General features: G+C 46.6%; 1 protein-coding gene across 6 annotated transcripts in view; it reads right to left on the minus strand.

The window, feature by feature from the left end:
• The window catches only part of LOC118216967 (rootletin-like), a 61,641-nt gene that overhangs the window by 15,082 nt on the left and 23,996 nt on the right, over window positions 1–22,563 (minus strand). For 5 of the 6 annotated variants that reach the window (XM_035398647.1, XM_035398648.1, XM_035398651.1 and 2 more), the window contains exons 4-12: window positions 15,119–15,270; window positions 12,267–12,333; window positions 8,871–9,096; window positions 7,293–7,848; window positions 3,384–3,549; window positions 2,001–2,117; window positions 1,083–1,139; window positions 462–530; window positions 233–322 (exon numbers count right to left, since the gene is read on the minus strand). In XM_035398647.1, coding sequence (XP_035254538.1) covers window positions 233–322; window positions 462–530; window positions 1,083–1,139; window positions 2,001–2,117; window positions 3,384–3,549; window positions 7,293–7,848; window positions 8,871–9,096; window positions 12,267–12,333; window positions 15,119–15,270 — 1,500 coding nt within the window. The remainder of the gene's footprint in view (window positions 1–232; window positions 323–461; window positions 531–1,082; window positions 1,140–2,000; window positions 2,118–3,383; window positions 3,550–7,292; window positions 7,849–8,870; window positions 9,097–12,266; window positions 12,334–15,118; window positions 15,271–22,563) is intronic. The other variant, XM_035398652.1, reaches the window with a different exon arrangement.

Raw genomic sequence — 22,563 nt, forward strand, 5'->3', positions numbered from 1 at the left:
CCCCCCCCCCCCCCCCCCCCCCCGGTCACATCGTTCACAAGTTCAGAATCAAGTGTAAAAAAGGAAGTGGTGTCACTGCCTCCCCTAAGGGCTGAGTCCCTAGTGCTGCGCTACACAGAAAGGAATAAGTGGATATTTATAGTGATTAATCGGTTTGTCGATATACATGGTTCTATATATTGCTGATAGACAGCACAGCAGATGCGTGTCAGTCTCTCCTCATTCCACTCACGTGGACTTGGAACCCATAATTCCTCGGCACCGGGAACTCGGTGACATCATAACAAGTGGACAGGTCTATCTCGCCGTCCAAATCAGCAGCCTGAAACCAGTACAAATGAATGAGAGAGGAAGTGAAGTGGTCCTTGCAGGAAGCAGAGGGCGGGCATTCTGAAGGCTGCAGCGGCACACGCAGGCAGGAAGAAGTCGGCAGGCGGGCGGGAGACTCGTTATTCACTGACCTCCTCGGCGATGGAGTCCCTGAAGAAGCGCAGGCTCTGGTCGGTGAGAACGAACCAGTGCTTCCTCCACTGGGAGAGGAAGAGGAAGGCAAGAGGCCTTAGAAGAGAACAGTACACACACACACAGACACACATGCACGCACACACACACACACACAGACATGCATGGGCACACACACACACACACACAGACATGCATGCACACACACACACACACACAGACATGCATGCATGCACACACACACACATACGCATGGATAAACGCATGCATAAACGCACACACAAACACACACGCACACACACATGCACGCACACGCACAAATGCACACACACACGCGCACACAAATGCACGCACACACACACATGCACACACACAAATGCAGACACACACACATGCACACAAATGTGCACACACACACGTACGCATGCACGCACACACACATTCATGCACAAACACACACACAAACACACACACACACACACACACACGCACGCACACATGCATGCACACAAATGCGCGCACACACACGCGCACACATGCACGCACACGCACACACGCATGCACACAAATGCACACACACACACGCACACACACACACACTCGTCCAGACCCCTACTCACAGTTCCATCTTCGTGCGGTTTGGTCATCCATCCTTTCTTAAAATTCAACAGGTCGGGCTGAGAAGAGACCGCATGCGACACACAGGAATTAATAACACTGCACGTGCAAACACGCATTCTGATTGGCCAGCTACCATACAATACAGACTGTCATGGTTATATCCTTATTGGCTGGTAAGCAGATAAAGACTACACAGTTTGAAATCTCAGTGCTTGCAATAGGGATTGCCTCAGAACGTCTTCATATTTTGTGCGCAACTCAATTAGCAAATGACACCTTTGCAATTGCGGTTAGATTTTTTTAATCCTTTGACCTGTCTGTACATTACGTTATATATCCTACCTTGTTCCTGTTCAGCTTCATCGGACGCAAGAATCGGGAAGACACACCCAGCCTGTTTCTCTGAACAGTAAATACACCCCGACTAGCCCGCTCTCCCAGCGCAGACACAAGGCACACTCCCGTCTATTTATACCAAGGGGCTGTTCTGACAGGGGCAGCTGCCCGTAGAAGTGCCTGTAACCTCCTCAGTGGAGAGAAACACAAAGGCCCAGTTTCCATTCTCTAGCCCCCGAGTAGCCCGAAATCAGGGACTCAGATCCTCGATGGCCTTGACCTCACATGCTCTCTATAGGTCGTCCGATTCGTTATCTGCAGTCCGACTGGCACTAGCGAGTTCTAACCAGAACGATGTTAAAGCCTAAAGGGAATCTACACAGGAAAAGAAACGCTAAATGACAGAAACTAGGAATTTAAAAACCTCTCTCATTTAGTTTCTGTTTTCAAAATTCTAAATTGATAGTAAATCAAGCAATCAATCTCTCCGGTCAGTGCCATCCTGGTCAATCTTATAGCGCCGTACAGTTGAGAGCCGGACAGGAGAGGCCAGCAACCAGGCCCTGTGAAAAACAACCGACCGTCACAGAGGATTCTGGGGCCTTCCGGTCCAGGGATTTCGCGCGGCGGCTGCTGAACAGAGAAGACCTGGAGACATCAGGCATGGAACGTTCCGTAGAGGCATCTAATGACATCATCTGCAACAGCCAGGGAGAGAGAAAGAGATCAGCCAGGGTGAGAGAGAGATGATCAGCCAGGGTGAGAGAGAGAGAGATGATCAGCCAGGGAGAGATAAAGAGATCAGCCAGGGACAGAGATAGATGATCAGCCAGGGTGACACAGAGAGAGAAGATCAGCCAGGGAGAGAGAGGGGGGATCAGCCAGGGAGAGAGAGAGAAGATCAGCCAGAGAGGGAGGAAGATAAGATCAGATAGGGAGAAAGAGAAGATCAGCCATGGTGAGAGAGAGAACATCAGCCAAGGAGAAAGAAAGACAATCAGAACTTTTGGCAGGCTGGCCACTCATGGGAAGATTCACCACTCTTCCAAGTGTTCTCTATTTGGAGATAATTGCCTTCCCTGTGATTCAGTGGAGTCCCAGAGCCTTATAAATGGCTTGTAACCCTTTACAGACCAATATATTTCAACAACTTTTTTCTCATCTCTTCTTGAATTTCCTTTTATCTTGGCACAGTGTGCTGGTAGAAACTATGTGGTGACTACTTCACTCTGAAGGTACAGTTAAATATGAGTGAGTCTATCAACTAAATTTGGTTCATAGATAGATTGAGTGGATTCAGTGTGACAGTGTTGGTTTTGGGTGGAGGTAGTGTACAAACAGAATTCAGCGTAACAGTGCTGGTTTTGGGTGGAGGTACAGTAGAGTACAGACAGAATTCAGAGTAACAGTGCTGGTTTTGGGTGGAGGAACAGTAGAGTACAGACAGAATTCAGAGTAACAGTGCTGGTTTTGGGTGGAGGTACAGTAGAGTACAGACAGAATTCAGAGTAACAGTGCTGGTTTTGGGTGGAGGCACAGTAGAGTACAGACAGAATTCAGAGTAACAGTGCTGAATTTGGGTGGAGGCACAGTAGAGTACAGACAGTATTCAGAGTAACAGTGCTGGTTTTGGGTGGAGGTACAGTAGAGTACACAGAATTCAGAGTAACAGTGCTGGTTTTGGGTGGAGGTACAGTGGAGTACAGACAGAATTCAGAGTAACAGTGCTGGTTTTGGGTGGAGGTACAGTAGAGTACAGACAGAATTCAGAATAACAGTGCTGGTTTTGGGTGGAGGCACAGTAGAGTACAGACAGAATTCAGAGTAACAGTGCTGGTTTTGGGTGAAGGTACAGTAGAGTACAGACAGAATTCAGAGTAACAGTGCTGGTTTTGGGTGGAGGCACAGTAGAGTACAGACAGAATTCAGTGTAACAGTGCTGGTTTTGGGTGGAGGTACCGCACCTGGTTCTTGGCGACGTGGCGTCTCTCGATCCGGCCCTGGCGGGAGGCGCTGTTGGAGGAGCAGGAGGAGGAGGGAGGTCCTGAGGAGGAGGAGGCGCAGCTGGTCTCCACGTGCTCCACGCCGTCTCCCTCCAGCATCTCAAACTTCTCTATCACCTGGGGCCTCCTGACAAAGGGGAACCAACACACCGGCAGCATGACACACTCACACCACAGCAAGCAGCTGGTATACAGAGAGGGACTGTGTACTTCCCCTGAACCTTAAAACACAGAGGAGCAATGGGCCAGGCCCAAACGTCTCCCATGTATACAGAGTGAACCGGTCCAGTGCTTCAACTCATGTGTGTCCACTGCTGAAAGTGCAACACCGCCTGTGAGAGTGAGCAGCCGTGCTCTTCTAGGTGCAGAAACGCACCAATGACACAAGCCCATGCTACGTGAGCCGACCATTCACGATGGTGGGGGAAAAAAAGGCTATCAGTTCCAGTGGGATACACAGAGAAACAGGAAAAGGAAGCTGCAAAGCATGCTGGGGGAAAGAGGGTGCTGGGACACTGCGGTCTGGAGAGGTGTGTGTTACGGTCCCAAGAGATCCCTGGAGAAGACTCTCAGACCCCCACATCAACCCCTGTGATGAGGCTCTGAAGAGCAGCAATGCGCCAAACCTGCAGTGCTCTGTGCGTCTGTGTGCTTGTACATGCATGTGAGTGTGTGTGTGTGTGTGCGTGCGTGTGTGTGCCCGTCCGCACACAAGCATGTGTGTGCGTGCGTGTGTGTGCCCGTCCGCACACAAGCATGTGTGTGTGTGTACATGTGTGCCCGTCCGCACACAAGCATGTGTGTGCGTGTGTGTGTGCCCGTCCGCACGCAAGCGTGTGTGTGTGTGTGTGTGTGTGTGCCTGAGGCAGAGACTGAAAGACAGAGAGTTAGAGCAAGGGTGAGAGAGACAGAGTCAGAGCGAGAGCATGAGAGACAGAGAGAGTGAGAAAGACAGAGAAAGAGAAAGAGAGAGAGAGAGAGAGAGAGAGAGAGAGAGAGAGAGAGCGAGAGAGAGATTAATTATCTCTAGAAATTAATGTTTAGCTCTTCCATGTTTAAACGCTTGCTTTGGCAATATGTACACTGTTACGTCATGCCAATAAAGCCATTTGAATTTGAAAAAAACAATTTGAGAGAAACAGAGCGAGAAAGTCAGAGAGATAGATAGAGAGAGTGAGAGAGAGAAAGTGAGAGAGAGAGATAGAGAAAGAGAGAGAGAGTGTTCCTTGCTCAGAGCTGGAGGTGGAATGGGATAGGTCAGCAGGGCGGGGCAGCACAGCAGAAGGAGCAGAAGCTTTGGGGGGCGGGGGGATTCCCAAGACTCCTAAAAGAAAAAAGATAAACAGAAAAACAAAAGAGCAAACTGAGGAAGGTCTGAGGTGACAACAAAGAACAGAACTAAAAAAGTATCAACCAGAAAAAGAAACATTACATAAAATGATGTGATTTGCATAGGTTTTTTTTTCAAATAAAACTTCTAAGTGGAAACAAAGGAATACAACAAAAAATGCCTTTCAAGAGCACTGAGGTGTTCTTGGTGGTTTAAAACCAAAGTGTTCGATGTATTCTGATAATGCAGTATATTTCACATAGAGTTATAAAAATGTGTTTTCATGTAGTTATGATAATATGTTTCAAGTACAGTTATGATAACATTCCATGTAGAGTTCTCATTGACTTCAGTTTTAAGCATGTAACACCCTAAAATAACCACTCTGAGTACCACCACACAGCAGTAAGAAGCATACCCCCAGCAGATGGATTAGCTCAATGGCTCCCAGCCCAGGTCTTGGAGTATCCCTGTCTATGCTGGTTTTAAATCAAACCTGAAATGCCATTCCTGAAGTACGAAGAGCTGCTCTTTGCTTTCAGACGCTTTGAATGTCTTAATCAGTCGGACAAACTGTCAGCCAATGAGTGCTTTAATTTTCTGTCATGTGCTATGGCAACAGGTTAGAAATTCCATTTGAAAATGGTTGTTTCGTATCGGTTAACTGACAGACCTACAGCCAAAATCGGTGAAGTCCTAAATTCTGAAAGTGTGGAAACCGGACCATTGAAATAAAACTTTATTTCAATTTATGGAAATGAAAATTTCAATAAGCAAAGCAAATCACGATGAGCCAAAACAACTACAAGTTTTCAACAAACATAAAAAATCAAGACCGGAATGATAACTGGCATACAAGAAATTACTCTAGGACCCGGATGAGGAACCCCTGGTCTAGCTCACCGTCCATTTCCAATTAAATTGCCCTTTCTGAAAATGGCTTTAAATACAATTGCCTGCTTTTGCTGAAGAGCAAAACTATCCCTAAAACGTTCCATCTTCTACGCTGTCCCGGGTGCCACCATTACCATAACAGCTAAAGTAAAACTTCTGCAGAGACAGACAAAAACAAATACAGTGACAGAGGTCATTACTGGATTTATATCTCACTCACAGGCAGAACAGCCATATACACAGACAGCTAGATTATAAACCAAATCGTCCACCTGTGAAAAGGAATAAAATAAACAGTAGATGGCGCTAAAGGGACAAGTCTGGCTTCTCCACTGACAAAGTATCGGTAAATAGATGTACAGAGAGCTGGACTGAGGTCCAAGCTTGTGCATCTCTGACAGGAATCCTACTTTCTGCACTGTAACTGCATCAATCTAACAGCCGAGACCTGCATGACAGTGAACGATGCACTACGGAAATCCACCTTCTTACTTCCACAGTTACATTAGCAATTAGCAAATGAGCTTACAGTACAATGTCTCTGAATCAGACAGACCAACAGTTAGTAAAGCGTTCATTTTCTTTCATGTGCTGTGGAAACATGTTTCTTTTTAAATTTGATTTGATTTTTATTACGTCGTATTAATTCACTGATAGACCAAAAGACAAAATAAACCAAAATTTTGCAATAGTATTTCATACAGAAAAAATACTACTGAATGTAAATAATATTTAAAAATGATAAAATAATGTATCCAATAACCACAGTTACTTTGGGCTTTGTGTACAATGTAAGAAAGGTGCGATTAAATTATTATTATTACTTTCTTGAGGGGATTCAACACGTATCCTTCAGTGAGCAGTACAGTGTTGGAGACCTTGCTGTGTGTAAGGCCAGGTAGCTGGTGAATCATTCACATCCAGCAGGACAGTGGAGAAGAGAGTGATATTTGCTCTGATAAGAACACAAACTCCTCCAGGGCCAATCAGCAGTCACCCTGAGCAGGGCCAATCAGCACTCACCCTGAGCAGGACCAATCAGCACTCACCCTGAGCAGGGCCAATCAGCACTCACCCTGAGCAGGGGGCACTGCTGCAGCTGACATTACATTACATTACATTATAGGCATTTAGCAGACGCTCTTATCCAGAGCGACGTACAACAAGTGCATGACAGCAAACACAGTCTGTACCACTCGTAGCACGAACCGAGTTTAACCGGTTCACCTCAGCATTGACCCAGTATGATCCGGTCTCGTTAAGTTCTTACCTTAGCATACCAAATAAAAAAGTTTACATAAAATTGCATATTTTAAAAACTACATCTGTAATAGTTTATCTGGCTGAGATTATTGTGAGCTTTCACTGCGTGTGTGCGTGGGCTGGCTTGCAGATTATTTTGTGAATAAATCTTTTCCAGTTAAGGAATATTTAACACGTACTTTATCTTCATATTATGTGTATTTGTATTCATATTATGTGTGCTTTTCGTGTGTGTGTGCCTGTGTGTGTGTGTGCCTGCGTGTGTGTGTGTGTGTGTGCGTGCGTGTGTGTGTGTGTGCCTGCGCGTGCGTGTGTGTGTGTGTGCCTGCGCGTGTGTGTGTGTGTGTGTGTGTGTGTGTGTGCGTGTGTGTGTGCGTGCGTACCTGCGCTCCAGGCCGAACAGACGTGCCACCTCCTCCCTGCCCGGGCTGCGTGCCCGCTGCTCCAGCCTCTTCCTGTGGGCGCTGAGTGCCAGCCGCTGGGTCAGGCGCTTGGCTTTGGGCACGTCCGCCAGCGAGGCGTAGCTCACGGGGGGGCGGCGGCCGCCCCGCCCCGCCCGCTCCCCGCCGCAGCCGCCGCCCCAGACCCTGCCCTCGTCCTCCTCCTCCTCGTCTTCGCAGCTGGGGGGCGTGGTCACGATGGTGGGCGCGGTCGGGCTTTTGGGCGTGGCGGGGCTGAGGTCGGAGTCCAGGGAGGTGAGGGAGGCGCTGAAGGTGGAGGTGCCGTTGGAGCGGAGGGAGTCCGGGGGGAGAGGGGAAGTGAGGGGGTCCGGGTCAGAGGAGGGGTACCTGTGGGGCCCCTCGGGGCCGCTGGGGGAGGACAGGGGTAGGTGGCGGGGGCGCTGGGGAGGTTGAGAGTCCGGTTTGGGCTTCTCCAGGGAGAAGTACCCGCTTTCAGCACGCTCCTTTCTGCTTCCATTCAGGGAGCCCTGTTTAGAGTCTACGGGAGAGAAGGACAGCGCACATAAACACACTTACTCAACAACACTCCTCCTCTGACCTGACCCTGAGCAATACCCATTCCTACCTGCAGAGGGCACCGTGGGCAAGTGAAATCCTAAAGCTTTCACATCGCCACAGGCCGGGTACCTGAGAAACACCTGCACTGCCCCAGACTCCCAGTCCCGTTGCCCCAGACTCACTGCCCCAGACCCCCAGTCACACTACCCTAGACCCCCAGTCTCACTGCCCCAGACGCCCAGTCTCACTCCTGAGAGAGAGTGTACAGGTCTGCTGTTCCACATCCCATAACCACACCACTGAGTATACACTCCCTATGATTATCATTTATGGGCAAAATATAAATTACAGTATGTAATAATATAATATCATCATAATCACACATCATAGGGATGGGAGCTGGGGGCTGGAGACCAGGTGAGAACACTCCCCTGACACAGGGGAGCATCCTCATAGAACCCCACACACCCTCTATGGTCTTCACTGCCACCTACTGGTCCACTGCAGGTGGTGGTTTAGCGCTAGTCAGCATAATAATCCCTTCTAAAGTCTCCTTTAAACCAATGGCATTGCACAGCATCAACCATTTTATGGTGTCTCAACAAAAAAGTTTTCAACATAAAAAGCCAAGTTGCTCATACACAGACCACACGCTCTCTATACATCTTTGAATAGACACAGCAGATCGTGCTAAAAGGACAATAATCCCAAGTGACACAGTATCAGTAAACAGATGCAATCAGAGCTGTTCAACCACACTGTCATATGTGAGTCTCAGTACCAGAGTATTGATAAATCAATATCAAATTAGTGCTTTGGCCAGAATCATTACTTTCCAGGGCCAGTAATGTATAATCAGCCTGACCTGATAACATAACTGTAATCAGTCAATACAATGTGCTCAGTGTGACAGACATCCTCAATGAAGAATGTGTACTAGATCTGTACTAGAACACACACACACACACACACACACACACACACACACAGGCCTGCTCTTACGGTCTCTGAGTGACCCTGAAGAGGAGGAGCTTTGGAGCAGCGGGCCGCACTCTGGCTGGTGCAGAGAGGGGGCGCTGTGGCTGCAGGGGACAGCTGTCCGGCCGCGCTGCTCCTGCCATCCCGCCGGGCGACTGCAGGGGGCGTCTCTGGGCTGGGTTCCGCCGGCCTCACCGCCGTTACTGATCATCACCGTCCCTTTGGCCCGACCGGTCTCCTGCGGGACGTCCTGGAGACCGAATCACAGTAGAGTCACACCCAGGAGACCGAATCACAGTAGAGTCACACCCAGGAGACTGGAGTCAGAGCAGAGTCACACCCAGGAGACTGGAGTCAGAGCAGAGTCACACCCAGGAGACTGGAATCAGAGCAGAGTCACAGCCAGGAGACTGGAGTCAGAGCAGAGTCATACCCAGGAGACTGGAGTCAGAGCAGAGTCATACCCAGGAGACTGGAGTCAGAGCAGAGTCACAGCCAGGAGACTGGAGTCAGAGCAGAGTCACAGCCAGGAGGCTGGAGTCAGAGCAGAGTCACAGCCAGGAGGCTGGAGTCAGAGCAGAGTCACAGCCAGGAGATGGGAGTCAGAGCAGAGTCACTGGCAGCTACCCGAAAATGAACAGCCCATTTCTGAGGACACGGTCACACAAATGGCCCCATCACATTCCCTGTCATTCCCACACCCATGATCCTCTGGGGCTGGCCCCTTAATTTCACTGCTGCTTCAAATTCCAGTAATATGCCATCAGATATGTGCTTAATCAAATTTCACCAGACCTCTTCATAATTCAGAGATTTGTCTCACATTAATCTCACATTAAATAAATTAACGGTTAAATAAAGAGTGGTCTCTAATCCATTAACACAAATCACTCAACTAGCTCATAAATCCATCTTCACATATCGCCACACGTAACTCATCAGCATTTGTAGAATTAAAGGGGGCATATTTGTATTGGTCATTCCTGTTTTCCAGTTAGCAGCATGGGCAGATCACCTCTTTATGTAATGAAGTTCTTTTTGCTGCAAACATAAATAGCCTGTCACTGCCAGGAGCTCATCCACATGCAACAGGGCACTTTCAGGGAGGGGGTAGAGGAAGCACCCTTCGCTCAATGATGTCATCTTTCCAGTCAGATATATATATTTTTTTAACAAACAGTCCACATGAGAAACCAGGACGGGAGTACCAGTCATATCAAGCAGTGAGGGTCAGTGCTAATGACTGTATTAAAACTAAATGTCACACCAGTATTTGAAAAACACAGGATTATGGGAAATGTCCTGACTAGACTTTATTTGCTTTGACCTCGTGTTGAACAATGGTGGTGTTGATCTTTCAGCAGCCAACCTGTGAAACAAGCTTACGCTCACACAGCTGGCAAATTCACCATCAGTACCGTACAAAGATCTGCTATCACACCCCACCAGATAAGGCTCCCATTAAAAACAGCCGTAAACCTTGCCGAGCGTGACCCCATCCTTCAGCTTCAGCGCTAGGGAGTAGAGACAGGAACTGAGAAACAGGAAGCTAATAGAGTAAAGACCTTGGGATTAACAAGCTGACAGGAAGGGGTGACAAATCACTGCTGTGGAAACTAAAGTTCTCCCGCCTGGCCTACAGCGTTTTTCGGAGTTAATCTCCGCCTCGCCACCACCGTTTTGTCCTGTCCTCAGCAAAGCAGCCATGGATTCACCCAGACAAACAGCCCGTTAGCGAGGAGAGAGAGACGCCTGCGTTCTGCAGCGAGGCCTCTGCCTCTAGGCAGCGCGGACAGATTAGGGGCAGGGTGGTGGTAAGTGGGGGGGGGGGGGGGGGGGGGGGGTGGGGGTTGGGGAGCCAGGTGCCAGACCAGCCAACACAAAGGGCTCTTTGGTCTGTCCACAATGACATCTGTGCTGTTAGAGATCAGACTGGGAAAACAGACGCTATCGGTTAATAGCCCAACCGCCATCCATTCATTCATCCGTTCATTCATTCATTCATCCGTTCACCTGTTCTCCAGGTGGGAGCTGCACGTTGCTGGTGACTGAGGTGAGCTTTCCGGCTCCATTGGGACGCGTTTTAATACCGCGAAAAGTCAAAACTGTTCATTATCAGTATTATATGCCCATCACAGATCAAGATGGAATCACAGTACAGAAAGTGCCGTAGCAGAAATTCAAACATAGCAGAATGATACAGATTGGTACATGGAAGGGATTGGTACATGGGGGGGTGGGGGTTGGTGCAGGGGGGGATTGGTACATTTTGAAGGATAATTCTGTTTTTATTTCAACCTGGGTCTAATTTTTGTAGTATTCTCCATCATTCCTCTCACATTCACTTCTTTGATTGAGCTCTTTGTTGTTTTTTCATACCTGCGAGCCTCTGTCGGTGTCTGTCAGCCAGCCAGGTGCAGGCAGTCAGGGCTATAACATTTAAACCACCTGCATTTTTCTGATTTAATATTTTATTTTCTCTGTTTGTAATCAAACAATTCACACGTGGTCAAAGCGCAGACTCAGAGCTTTTATTAAAGGGTATTCTTATACATTTTGGTTTCACCATGTAGCAATTACAGCACTTTTTATACGTAGTCCCCCATTTCAGTGTTTTAGACAAATTAACAATGTCAAATAAAAGAGTTATGTTTTGTATTTGGTTGCATATCCTTTGCATGCCAAGACTTCCTGATGTCTGTGACCTATCAACACCATCCAAGTCTGGATATCTTATTGTCAGGTTGTCCTACTGTACAAGCAATACAAAAAACTCTTTGCATTTGAATGGATCTCAATGGATATGGGAATTGGGGGGTGGGACTAGATTCAGCTGTAAATTATGCTGATACAGTATGGAACACATTTGTTGGCTAAATGGCTTTAAGTCATCAAGGGTCCCAGGTATCAAATGAGCCTCAAACCACCACGCTGCTGCCAGATATGCAGTAGACACTACAAGCATGGTTTCTCCTGATTCATTTTCCTGTTGAACTCAATGGGAAAAATATTCAGGAGAAGCCATGCTTGTAGTATCTCCTGCATATCTGGCAGCGGCACGGTGGCCCCTCAGACATGCCGCAGTAATCCCCCCCCAGGACGATGAGACCGGCTGGACCGCCAGCTGTCCATCACACAACGAGCAAGGCACGCTCAAAATGATCCTCTCAGTCGAGCGAATTACATTCACCCGCTTATTTCTTTTTCTTTTTTTTTTGTCCCTCTCTGTTAAAGCGACTGAACGTGAGTGAATGAGGGGTGTGCCTGTTGGGTGTGATTGAGGTGTGTGTTTGAGGTGTGTGTGTTTGAGGTGTGAGTCTGCGGTGTGTGATTGCAATGTGTATCTGAGGTGTGCCTGTTGGGTGTGATTGAGGTGTGTCTCAGGTGTGTGCAGTGCGAGATAGTTATGTGCTGATGTACCTTGCGTTTCTTCTTCTTCTGGTTGTGCTTGTTGGTCCTGATGAACCCCTCCAGACTCTCCTGCCACCTGCAGGTAGGGGGAGTCACACTCTCACTAAACCCACATATTTCACCTGGACGGACACATTTACACACGCAAGGCGGACACAGGCGTGCGCCTACACACACACACACACACAAACACACATGTGCATATGTGCTCACACGCACACACACACACACAGACACACACACACAGACATGCCTTCTGTCCCACTAATGACAGTAGACATGCAGGGCTGTTGATGTGACAGGGCTTTGCCCTCTTCTGAAGGGAGATTGAGTTAAAGTCTTACCAGATAAGATCAAAGCTGCCTCTATAGGAGAGGTTTATTACACTGTACAGGAAGAGGGATGAGTCACTGACTCAAACTCTTCTAGTGTAAAACACACTGGCCAAAGCAGAAGCTGGAGGCAATTACCAGCTGCAAGTGGAGTATCTTGAATAAAATCTTTCATCATTTCAAGTTGAATAACTTAAAAAAACGACTGTATAAAATAAGTTGTATTTGAATTCTTTCCATGTGTAAAATATTGTAGAAACATAAACATATACATTTTTAAATGCTTCAAGTTTCTCCACAGATGCATTATTGCAGTACAGATTTCCAGTTTCCCTCTGCAGTTATGACTGTTATACATATTACCTACCATCAGTTGCAGGGAACACCCTTGCCCATATCTGTCAGAGAAAACCAGGGCGGGTAATGAGTTTGCGCCAATGGAGCAACATAGCCATGAAGTAATGTACCATAGAAGTGAACAGATATTTCAGAACAGGCAGCTATACACTATAATGTAGAGATAATGATGACAAAACAGGACTTTTCAGCTGAACAGAAAAATAAGGAACTGGGCCCATATTCACAAATAAGTACTGAATACTGATATAGGATCAGTTTTGCTGTGATCATAGCCTAGATAATTTGCCTGGATCATAGCAGGTAATGCTGAGATTAGCACAGGAGGCTCGAAAGAGGTAGCCCAGTCTGCGGTAGCAGAATTTATCCTGGAACCTTCCGGTTAAAAGCCGCTGCACCTGCAAGGTGCAGTGTCACAAGGTCACGTTATCAGACCAGACCATATCCAGACGGGAATGCACATCACTACCACTCCTACACTTGCGTTACACTCCTGAAAGGAAAACATTCGATATTTGCTGAACATGTGTCTTCAAAAAGCAGTGCTACACGACACATATTTATCCAAGAAGACGGGAACAGGAACAAGGGTCGGAGAGCACATCGTTAAAAGGGGATGTCAAGAGCTCGCTTATCTCCAGGGAGATGACGAACTCTGGGAGTTCGTTCAGGTTAAGGAGTTCCACCCTAGGGTGCGGTCCCGATCTCCATTTAAAAGGCGGAGGAGTTTAGGAGTCGCACTGATGGACCTCCAGTTCAGCAGAGTTGGGAAAGACATTCTGTGAGTGTTCAAAGACATCCTGTGAGTGTTCAATGTCTAACTGTAGTAGAGGATATTGAGGATGCTCCCCATGATCTCAGAGGGAGAACTACAATCCCCAAAGGGAGACGGGAACCAGGAGCATGTGACCTGGGGGGGAGGGGAGGAGGTTTTTGGAGGTTTTGTGGATATTTCTGGGTGTGCTGACAGAGGGCCCCACCCCCTCCGGTGTGATGTAACAGACTGATCCGTTCTGGTTAAACCTTCTGTGCCGGTGCGGTTTGGTCTGAAGGTATTATCTTGGGGGAGCCGGCATGTCGTCGGTTTGGCGGGCTGCCAGGACGGCGAGGCAGGGAAGGGGGCGGGACCTCTCTGCATGGGGTAGCGCCACCATGGACCCGCTTCAACAGGGAAACATGTGTGGAGTTTCTGGGACAGGGCGAGCCGTGATGGGACAGCGTGATCCGTGATTGGACAGGGCGAGCCGTGATTGGACAGCATGATCCGTGATTGGACAGGCCAAGCCGTGATGGGACAGCGTGGTCCATGATTAGACTGGGCGAGCCGTGATTGGACAGGGTGATCCGTGATTGGACATGGCGAGCTGTGATTGGACAGGGTGAACCATGATTGGACAGGCCAAGCCGTGATGGGACAGGGTGATTCATGATTGGACTGGGAAAGTCTCCCCCATTTTTCTCTCTGATTTCCTTTCTCTCTGCCTGTATTTTAACCATCCGGCAGCCTAACCCTGCTCACTGTGTGGAACTCATTCACACAGAGCCAGTACAGAAAGCTGGATGCTTCCTGCAATACTGAATCCAGTTCAGCTCGTGTTGCATGCAAAGTGCTTTTCAGAATGGACTGATGTCTCAAAGCGGTGCGCAGACAGTTTTGGCCCAGGTCCGTACAGTATTAGGCATATTGCGCATGGGCACGGGGGTAAGGCAGGGGGTTAAAGAGGTGTTAAAGAGGGGGGACTGGAGCAAGGAGACAAGTCCTGGGGAGACGGCGGGAGCTTAGAGATAAACTCAGGCACACGGGACAAGGGAGAGCAACGTCATTTCAACTTCCTGGATTTAAGCTGTAATTGGTCCAAGATGAGCTTTTGAAGCACTGAAATGCAAAACAGGAACAGGTGAAAGAACGTCTTCCACCTGAACTCAGCCTGCGCTCTACGGTCACATTACACTGCAGCTTTTAAGCCAGTGTGGTATTGAACATTAGGGCAAAAAGAGTACCTCCAAAATGATTCAATAAATCAGTATCTGTATATACATATACAAACATGCACACACACACACATACAATCACACACACACAGCCACACATGCACACTCACACATACACACGCACACATACACACTCTCTCTCACACACACACACACACAATCACACGCACACACACTCACCCGTGGATGGCCTCCTTGCTCTCTGCGCGAATGAAGTGCTGTGTGTCGGGGGTGCGGATGCACAGGGCGTGGCTGTGGCCGGTCTGAGGCTCGGCGTCCAGCACGGCCGAGCAGCGGCTCATGTTGATGGTGCCCTGGGGCAGAGTGCTGGGCTGCCGGGAGACAGAGGGGCATCAGGGGCAACAGGGGCAACAGGGGCAACAGGGGCAACAGGGGCATCAGGGGCATCAGGGGCAGCTCTGCAATCGTAATCACGTTCAAGATTAGGTTTATTTATATTACACATTTCATACACACAGAAATCCAAGACGCGTTACACAAAACGCATATATAAAATAAAGAGAAAAAAAGAGAAAAACATGCATTACTTTTACACAGAAAAGCAAACACACTAGTAATGAGCCATGGGGAAAAAGGTCAGCTTTGAGCTGACTGAAAAACAGCTAGAACTATGCTCTACGCACTATGACTGTGCGCTATGACTGTACTATGACTATGCTATGACTGTGCTATGATCTTTTTGTGCACAGCTGTGAGCTCCAGATGCAGAACCACAGCAGAAAAGCCCCACCACACACACACACACACACACACACACACACACTACTGCGTATCAATACACACACACACACTTCTGCACATCAATACACATACACGCACGCACACACACTGCCGGGCATGAATTCACACGCACACAGACACATAGACCCACATGCACACACTGCCGCTCATTGAACGAATACACAGACACTCAGTCAGACACACTCCCTCACTCTGATGTGCATGAACACACACACACACACGCACGCACACACTATAACAACTTTTCACAGCAGAACTCTCAACCGCTAGGCTATTATAAGCGCATAACTCCCACAAACTGTACCCACAGTGAGATGCTTACTGACCACAGTCATGTTTGACAGCTTTGATTTTTTTTTCTCCCTTCATGCATTCCTTTTTTAAACAATTTGCAGATGAGATTAATCTATAAAATATATGTGGGCTGCAGCTGGTCTGGACACAAATCTTCTCCTGCCAACATTTCAAAAACTGTACGCTCGAGTCCAGGATCTCTATGGTACTACTGTGAAGGACAAAGTTTTGCCCAGTGACCTGGTCCAAAATATTTGTGCGTCGAACTGCTGCTTTAAAACACGATCAGTAAAATGATCTACACCGGTCTCCATTTTGACATCCGATTGTCTTTGAAATGAGCATGCTGCTCATAGTATTCACATCCATGTCAAACAGGCGGGAATTTCTGGGCGGACAATCTCACGGGGTGAAGCTGGTCCTGTCTGCAGTGGGTTTAACAAAATGGCCGCCAGCACTCTTCAGTGAACACACACAGTGAAAGCCCTTGTAGAGAAGCACAGCCGTCTGTAGGGTCTGGGGCAAACTGAGCCAGCGACTCCCCACAACACTGATGGGTTAGTCTCTGGGATAAAACCAGCAAACCCCTTAATATCATTCTGGACATACGTCCGCCCACACAGACCCAACTGGTCCTCTTACTGTCTCTGTGTGAGAACAACATCATTTACTTTCCAGATTTGTAGTGAAAAAAAAAAGGTTATCCTGCTGTTTCACTAACAGACAAGAGTATGAGACAAAGACCAAGAGATATAATTACCGTCCATCATCTCTAGGCAAACACTGGCCTTGGCACTTCTGTTCGATTATCTCTCTCTATCGCTCTTGTGCTCTTTCCATCCCGCTCTCTCTCCATATATCCTTCCATCATTCAACATTTTTTGACAAAGAAAGGAGTTAAACAAATCAAAGCGAATCCTTAGTAAAGGTAATGTGGCATGTTTTCACTCCTAAACACTGACCTCCCAAACTTCTGTAATATATATTTATATATTCTTATCTAACATACATCCCACTGGCACTACCGATGTGCCATGTATCACACTTGGGTCAGGTTCAACCAATCACCCTTCAGTATTGTGCATGTAGATTGGGCTGGGCTTGGTTCAGATCAGCCGTGCTGCTCGCTGATCTGGGCTAGGATGGGTTCAGATCAGCCGTGCTGCTCGCTGATCTGGGTTGGGTTGGGTTCAGATCAGCATTGTGCTGCTCGCTGATCTGGGCTGGGTTTGGTTTAGATCAGTTTGTCAGAGGCTTGGGGGTTGGGGACTGGGGGGGGGGGGCCAATAGTCCTCAGTGGTGAGGTGTGTAGAGGGTCAGATTAAAGCCAGGGCCTGCTGCTATAAAGGGGTTAAAAATGTAACTGAATTGTGTCTATAGTGTGGGAACCTCATTACACTGCCAGCTGGTGCTCAGCACTTAGTGTTCAGCCATGTGGTACAGGCCGTTACTGTGCATTAGTTCAAGCAGATACAAATACAATCACCACCATAGAGAATAACACAAGCACCACCATAGAGAATAACACAAGCACCACCATAGAGAATAACACAAGCACCACCATAAAGAATAACACAATCACTACCATAGAGAATAACACAATCACCACCATAGAGAATAACACAATCACCACCACAGAGAATAACACAATCACCACCATAGAAAATAACACAATCACCACCATAAAGAATAACACAATCACCACCATAGAGAATAACACAATCACCACCATAAAGAATAACACAATCACCACCATAGAGAATAACACAAGCACCAAGATAGAGGATAATATAATCACCACCACAGAGAATAACACAAGCACCACCATAGAGAATAACACAAGCACCACCATAGAGAATAACACAATCACCACCATAAAGAATAACACAATCACCACCAGAGAATAACACAAGCACCAAGATAGAGGATAATACAATCACCACCACAGAGAATAACACAAGCACCACCATAGAGAATAACACAAGCACCACCATAGAGAATAACACAAGCACCAAGACAGAGGATAATACAATCACCACCATAGAGAATAACACAAGCACCACCACAGAGAATAACACAAGCACCACCATAGAGAGTAACACACAGCAGTTGTGTCGCTTTGTCATTTACACAACACTCATGAGAGAATTTCCTTTCCTAAAGGAGGGAAACAGGCCATTCACAGAGACTCTGTATCACATTCGCTGTACATCATCTAAAACTCACTGCATCATTATCATCATCATCAGAAACGCAGCAAACCATCCCCGGACTCAATCAATATTCGCCCTCAACTTTTACTTGCAATTAAAACTGTGTGCTCTTTTCCTTCTTCACACACACAGCAAACAAACACAAACTTGCTAAACTGCGTTTGCGAAGAAAAGAAAAAACCAAAACCTGCATTTAATTGTAAATCAAAGTTGAGGGTAACTGTTGATTGAATCCAAGCCGAAGCTTCAGACTGTAGTAATTTAGCTGTGGAGCACATTGCGGATCTCTTAAAAGCAGAAACCCCACCAGGGTTCCTCAGATCTCCACGGTACCCCGCCTCTCAGCCCCAGTCATAAGAGCGAATGAGGCGGTCTCGTCAAAGGCTCTGATTTGATTGGATAATCTCAGCTTTGCCCAATGATTCCTTTCTTCTTTTAAACAGGCCCATTATTTGGAGTTCCGTCCTTACTCTGTTTACCTATGTGCTGTATCTGTATCTTTACTGTGTAAACTCTCCTGTGTACCATGCAAGAAAAGCTCTAAAGATAAAATTCATGCTTCCTGGTCAGACTGTAAACCATAGAGAAATGATGTGCATCCTGCACGTGCATGCACACACACACACACACACACACACACACACACACGCACACACACACACAGACATATGAGCGTGCTCCGCACCCATTGTATTCCACTCAATTCTACTCCCCAACTTCCCTGCAGGTTTTCCACACAGTCTGGCTCACCTGTCGCCCCCCTCTGGTCAGGAACGCACACTACACAAACACAAGCAGCAATAATTCAGAAGCTTTAAATATTTAATCACAGGTTCTGTCCCATTTCCCTAGCAGGTGGCTGGGGGAGGGGGGAGAGACAGGTGAGGGAAACTCTGGTGTCAGTTAGCCTTTAAATGCAACCAGATGCAGGTATTTGAAGTAGCCGCTTCTTCGGAATGCAAAGAACTACACTCCTTTCTGTGCTGTCGATTAGAACAGTCCTCCACAAGGAAACACAACACTACCTGTAATGGCTTAAAGAGGCCTTTCCGAAAAAAGGCATTTTTAGCGGCACAAAACAGTAATCATCCCTGGAAGTAAAGCTTCTCAAATACAAAAGGCTCCACTGTTTCTTATGTGACCGTGGAAGTCTTCCACAAGAGAAACCAACACACTGAAACAGAATTTGTCAGAGAGAACGGGATTAAACTGACATTCCTGCTGTTTTTTCTCCTCTTACGCAATACCTGCACCGTTAATCTTCTGATTTTATTGTGGACGGTGATCTTATTTGTGGCTGCAGTACAGAGCAGACGGCGGGTTGGGCTTGGTTCCCCTGCGAGAGGATGATTTCTCATGTCCAGGGACGAACACGCAAACGATATTCCCGAGACCGCGACTCGGGCGGCGGGCCTGTACCGGCTCGCCATTGGCCAGGCTCTCGACAGTATACCACGCCCCCCAGAACATCACACAGGAATGTCACCCACTTTTTAGATGTCAATATAAATGTATTTACACTCAGCAGTCTGTCATTGACTGACACCTCAACAACAAGGCTTCGATCTGGACGCCGTTTAAAAAATATGAAAATGCCAACAATAAAGATATACACCATTCATAAAAGCATTCCCCTTCAAAATCAATATGTTAGAGTATTTCTGTCAAGGCAACTGCATTTTGTTAGCCAGAATGAGCACCTGCGACATCGCCTAAAATGAAAAGAAATTTCAAAAGAAGAGTTCAAACGAAGAAACCGCACAAGCCAAACAATGGCAGCTACTGTGACACAGAAGCTCACAGAGCAGTTTACTCAATGATCTGTGAGGCAGTTGTACATTCATAATCCAGTTTTCCCATTGGCACTGGGAGCAGGTTGTTTTCACTTGGCTACGAGAGTCAGAGTTTATCAGCAGCAAGATAATAAGAGACATGGACAGAAACAGTCCCTGTTCCCTCTTATTTGTGTTCAGAAGAACGACTCCCTGATCACAACAGACAGACAGGACAGAGGAGCAGAAGTAAGGAGATCAGTACAAACCACACTCTCATCAGGAGACAAACACACACACACACATACACACAAACTCTAACAAGCACACACAAGCAAACACAAAAACATACTTAGAAAAATATACACACATGCACACATGCACAAAATGGCCTCCTTTGGCATTAATTACAAATAAAGGCCCAGGAAACTTAAATCAGTTCATTCTTTGCTGATGTGCCGTTTCCCATTCACTAACGGTCAAGAAATATTTTAAGATGATTCTTGCAATATGTATATATATATATATATATATATATACATATTGCAAGAATCATCTTAAAATATTTATTGACCGTTAGTCTTGGTCTTCCTGTTCTTCTGTTAACATTACTGTTCATCAGCCAGTCCCTTCTGTGTTTGTACTGAACACTGCGCCTGGGAATCTTAAGCTTTTTTATGGAATTTCTCACTGGTAATAACCTTGCCACAGTATGTTTTCTTGGCTCCACACATCATACCTTCCCTGCAATACTTTTTGCAGATTTAGTGCCTATTTGATTTATACTACTGGCCAATGGTATTAGGCTACCTGTGGTTTAAAAAAAAGATAGGATTTGGTCAATTTAACTACCCCTCCACCTCCCTCCCATCCTCCATTTGCAAAGTGACTGGATAGACTTCTAATAATTTGTTTAAAGTTCCAGGAAACTGGATTCAAATTGTGTTTATATCCCCCAGAAGTGACAATGGATAGTCTTCTTTGTATTTATTTCAAGTTTTTAAAACACAATCGTGTGTGTATCCTGCGCTCATTAACATTCATATCTGTAAGACGTGTCATATGCAAACCATTCTTCATTGCTAGCTAGGTTAGAGCAAATTGTCCCATGCAGTAACCTTACACTACCAGACAAAACGAACACAAGCAACATAAACTTGGCTTTACCTTCGTATAGTTAAAGCTGAAAATCATTAAATGTGTAGTAATATTGTAACACTGATCTACTGTACACTAACATTAGACTCTATAGCAGTCTCAAAATCTGGTCATTACACCCAAACAAAGAAAGTCTTTGATTCCACATGTCTAAGCTCAGTGACAATTTACAGTGGCAACTATGATCTGTTGGTTTAAAAAGATGTGCATCTGCTGTTTTTCAATCTCTTTGGTCCAGTGTTGATGGTGCACACAGTTATGGACAGAAAGACACACACACACAAAATATGGACATACACAAACATATAGGCATGCACAGACACAGACATTTGTTTCAAATACCCACACACATACCTGTTCGTCATATCACCTGCACAGACACTTGCATTTATGAGCCTGTCTGTTTTTCCACTTAAAAACACACATGCATTAGGAGCCTGTCTGTCTCTCCACTTAGAAACACACATTATTACAAGCTTGTCTGTCTTTCCATTTAAAAACACACATGCATTAGGAGCCCGTCTGTCTTTACATTTAAAATCACACAATTATTAGGAGCCTGTCTGTCTCTCCACTTAAAAATATGCACGCATTATGAAACTGTCTGTCTGTCTGTCTGTCTGTCTGTCTGTCTGTGTCTAAAATGCGGTAAAAGTGGGGAGACCGTATTCCCTGACCTCAAGCGGAACTCCCGCCGATGTTGGACGTGGACCCGTCCGATAGCGCGGCGACTTCCTGCCGTACAGTAACAGCCAAGTACAGGAATGTTCTCCGTCCATCCACCTGCCTATCCTCACCACACCCTCTCCCCACACCGTCAGCCAAACACAGAGCTACAGCCGGGAGCCGGGGTCAGTGGAAAGGCTCATGCAAGTGGCTGTCCTTTGTGTAGGCAACTACAAAAGCAAACCTAGACCTCGTAATCCTGAATATTTCTACTGTCCACGCTGCGGTTAAGCACACCGAATTTGACTGTGTAAATGCATTTTACAAATAGAGAGACAGTGCAGAGGAGTAAAAACTGGACAGCCATATGGTGAGGCCTTGCTGGAGCTGAACAGAGCTGCTTTGGAGTTACTTAAAGTGTATTTTCTTGCTTTAGACCAAAAACCCTTGAGTGACTCTATATCAGCCATTTCAAAGCTCTCAGGTAGAAAAAAAAAAACGAAATATCTAAAATAGCCTTCAGAAAACCGTCACAAATATATGTCTGGGCTAATCAAATACAAACACTAAATCCTCCAAGAGGGCAAAACATCCCTCAACATTCTTTCCAGCATGTATAATCAAAAACAATAAACAGATTGTTACGATTCTGAGGTTTTGATGACGGTCGGAATGAAAACCAGCATGCACAGCAGGTCCCTAGGTCCAGGTCTGAAAAGCCCTGTCACCAACTATGGGCATGGAAGAGACTACACACACT

The sequence above is a fragment of the Anguilla anguilla genome, chromosome 17, assembly GCF_013347855.1.
Source record: "Anguilla anguilla isolate fAngAng1 chromosome 17, fAngAng1.pri, whole genome shotgun sequence".
In the NCBI taxonomy this organism is placed as follows: Eukaryota; Metazoa; Chordata; class Actinopteri; order Anguilliformes; family Anguillidae; genus Anguilla; species Anguilla anguilla.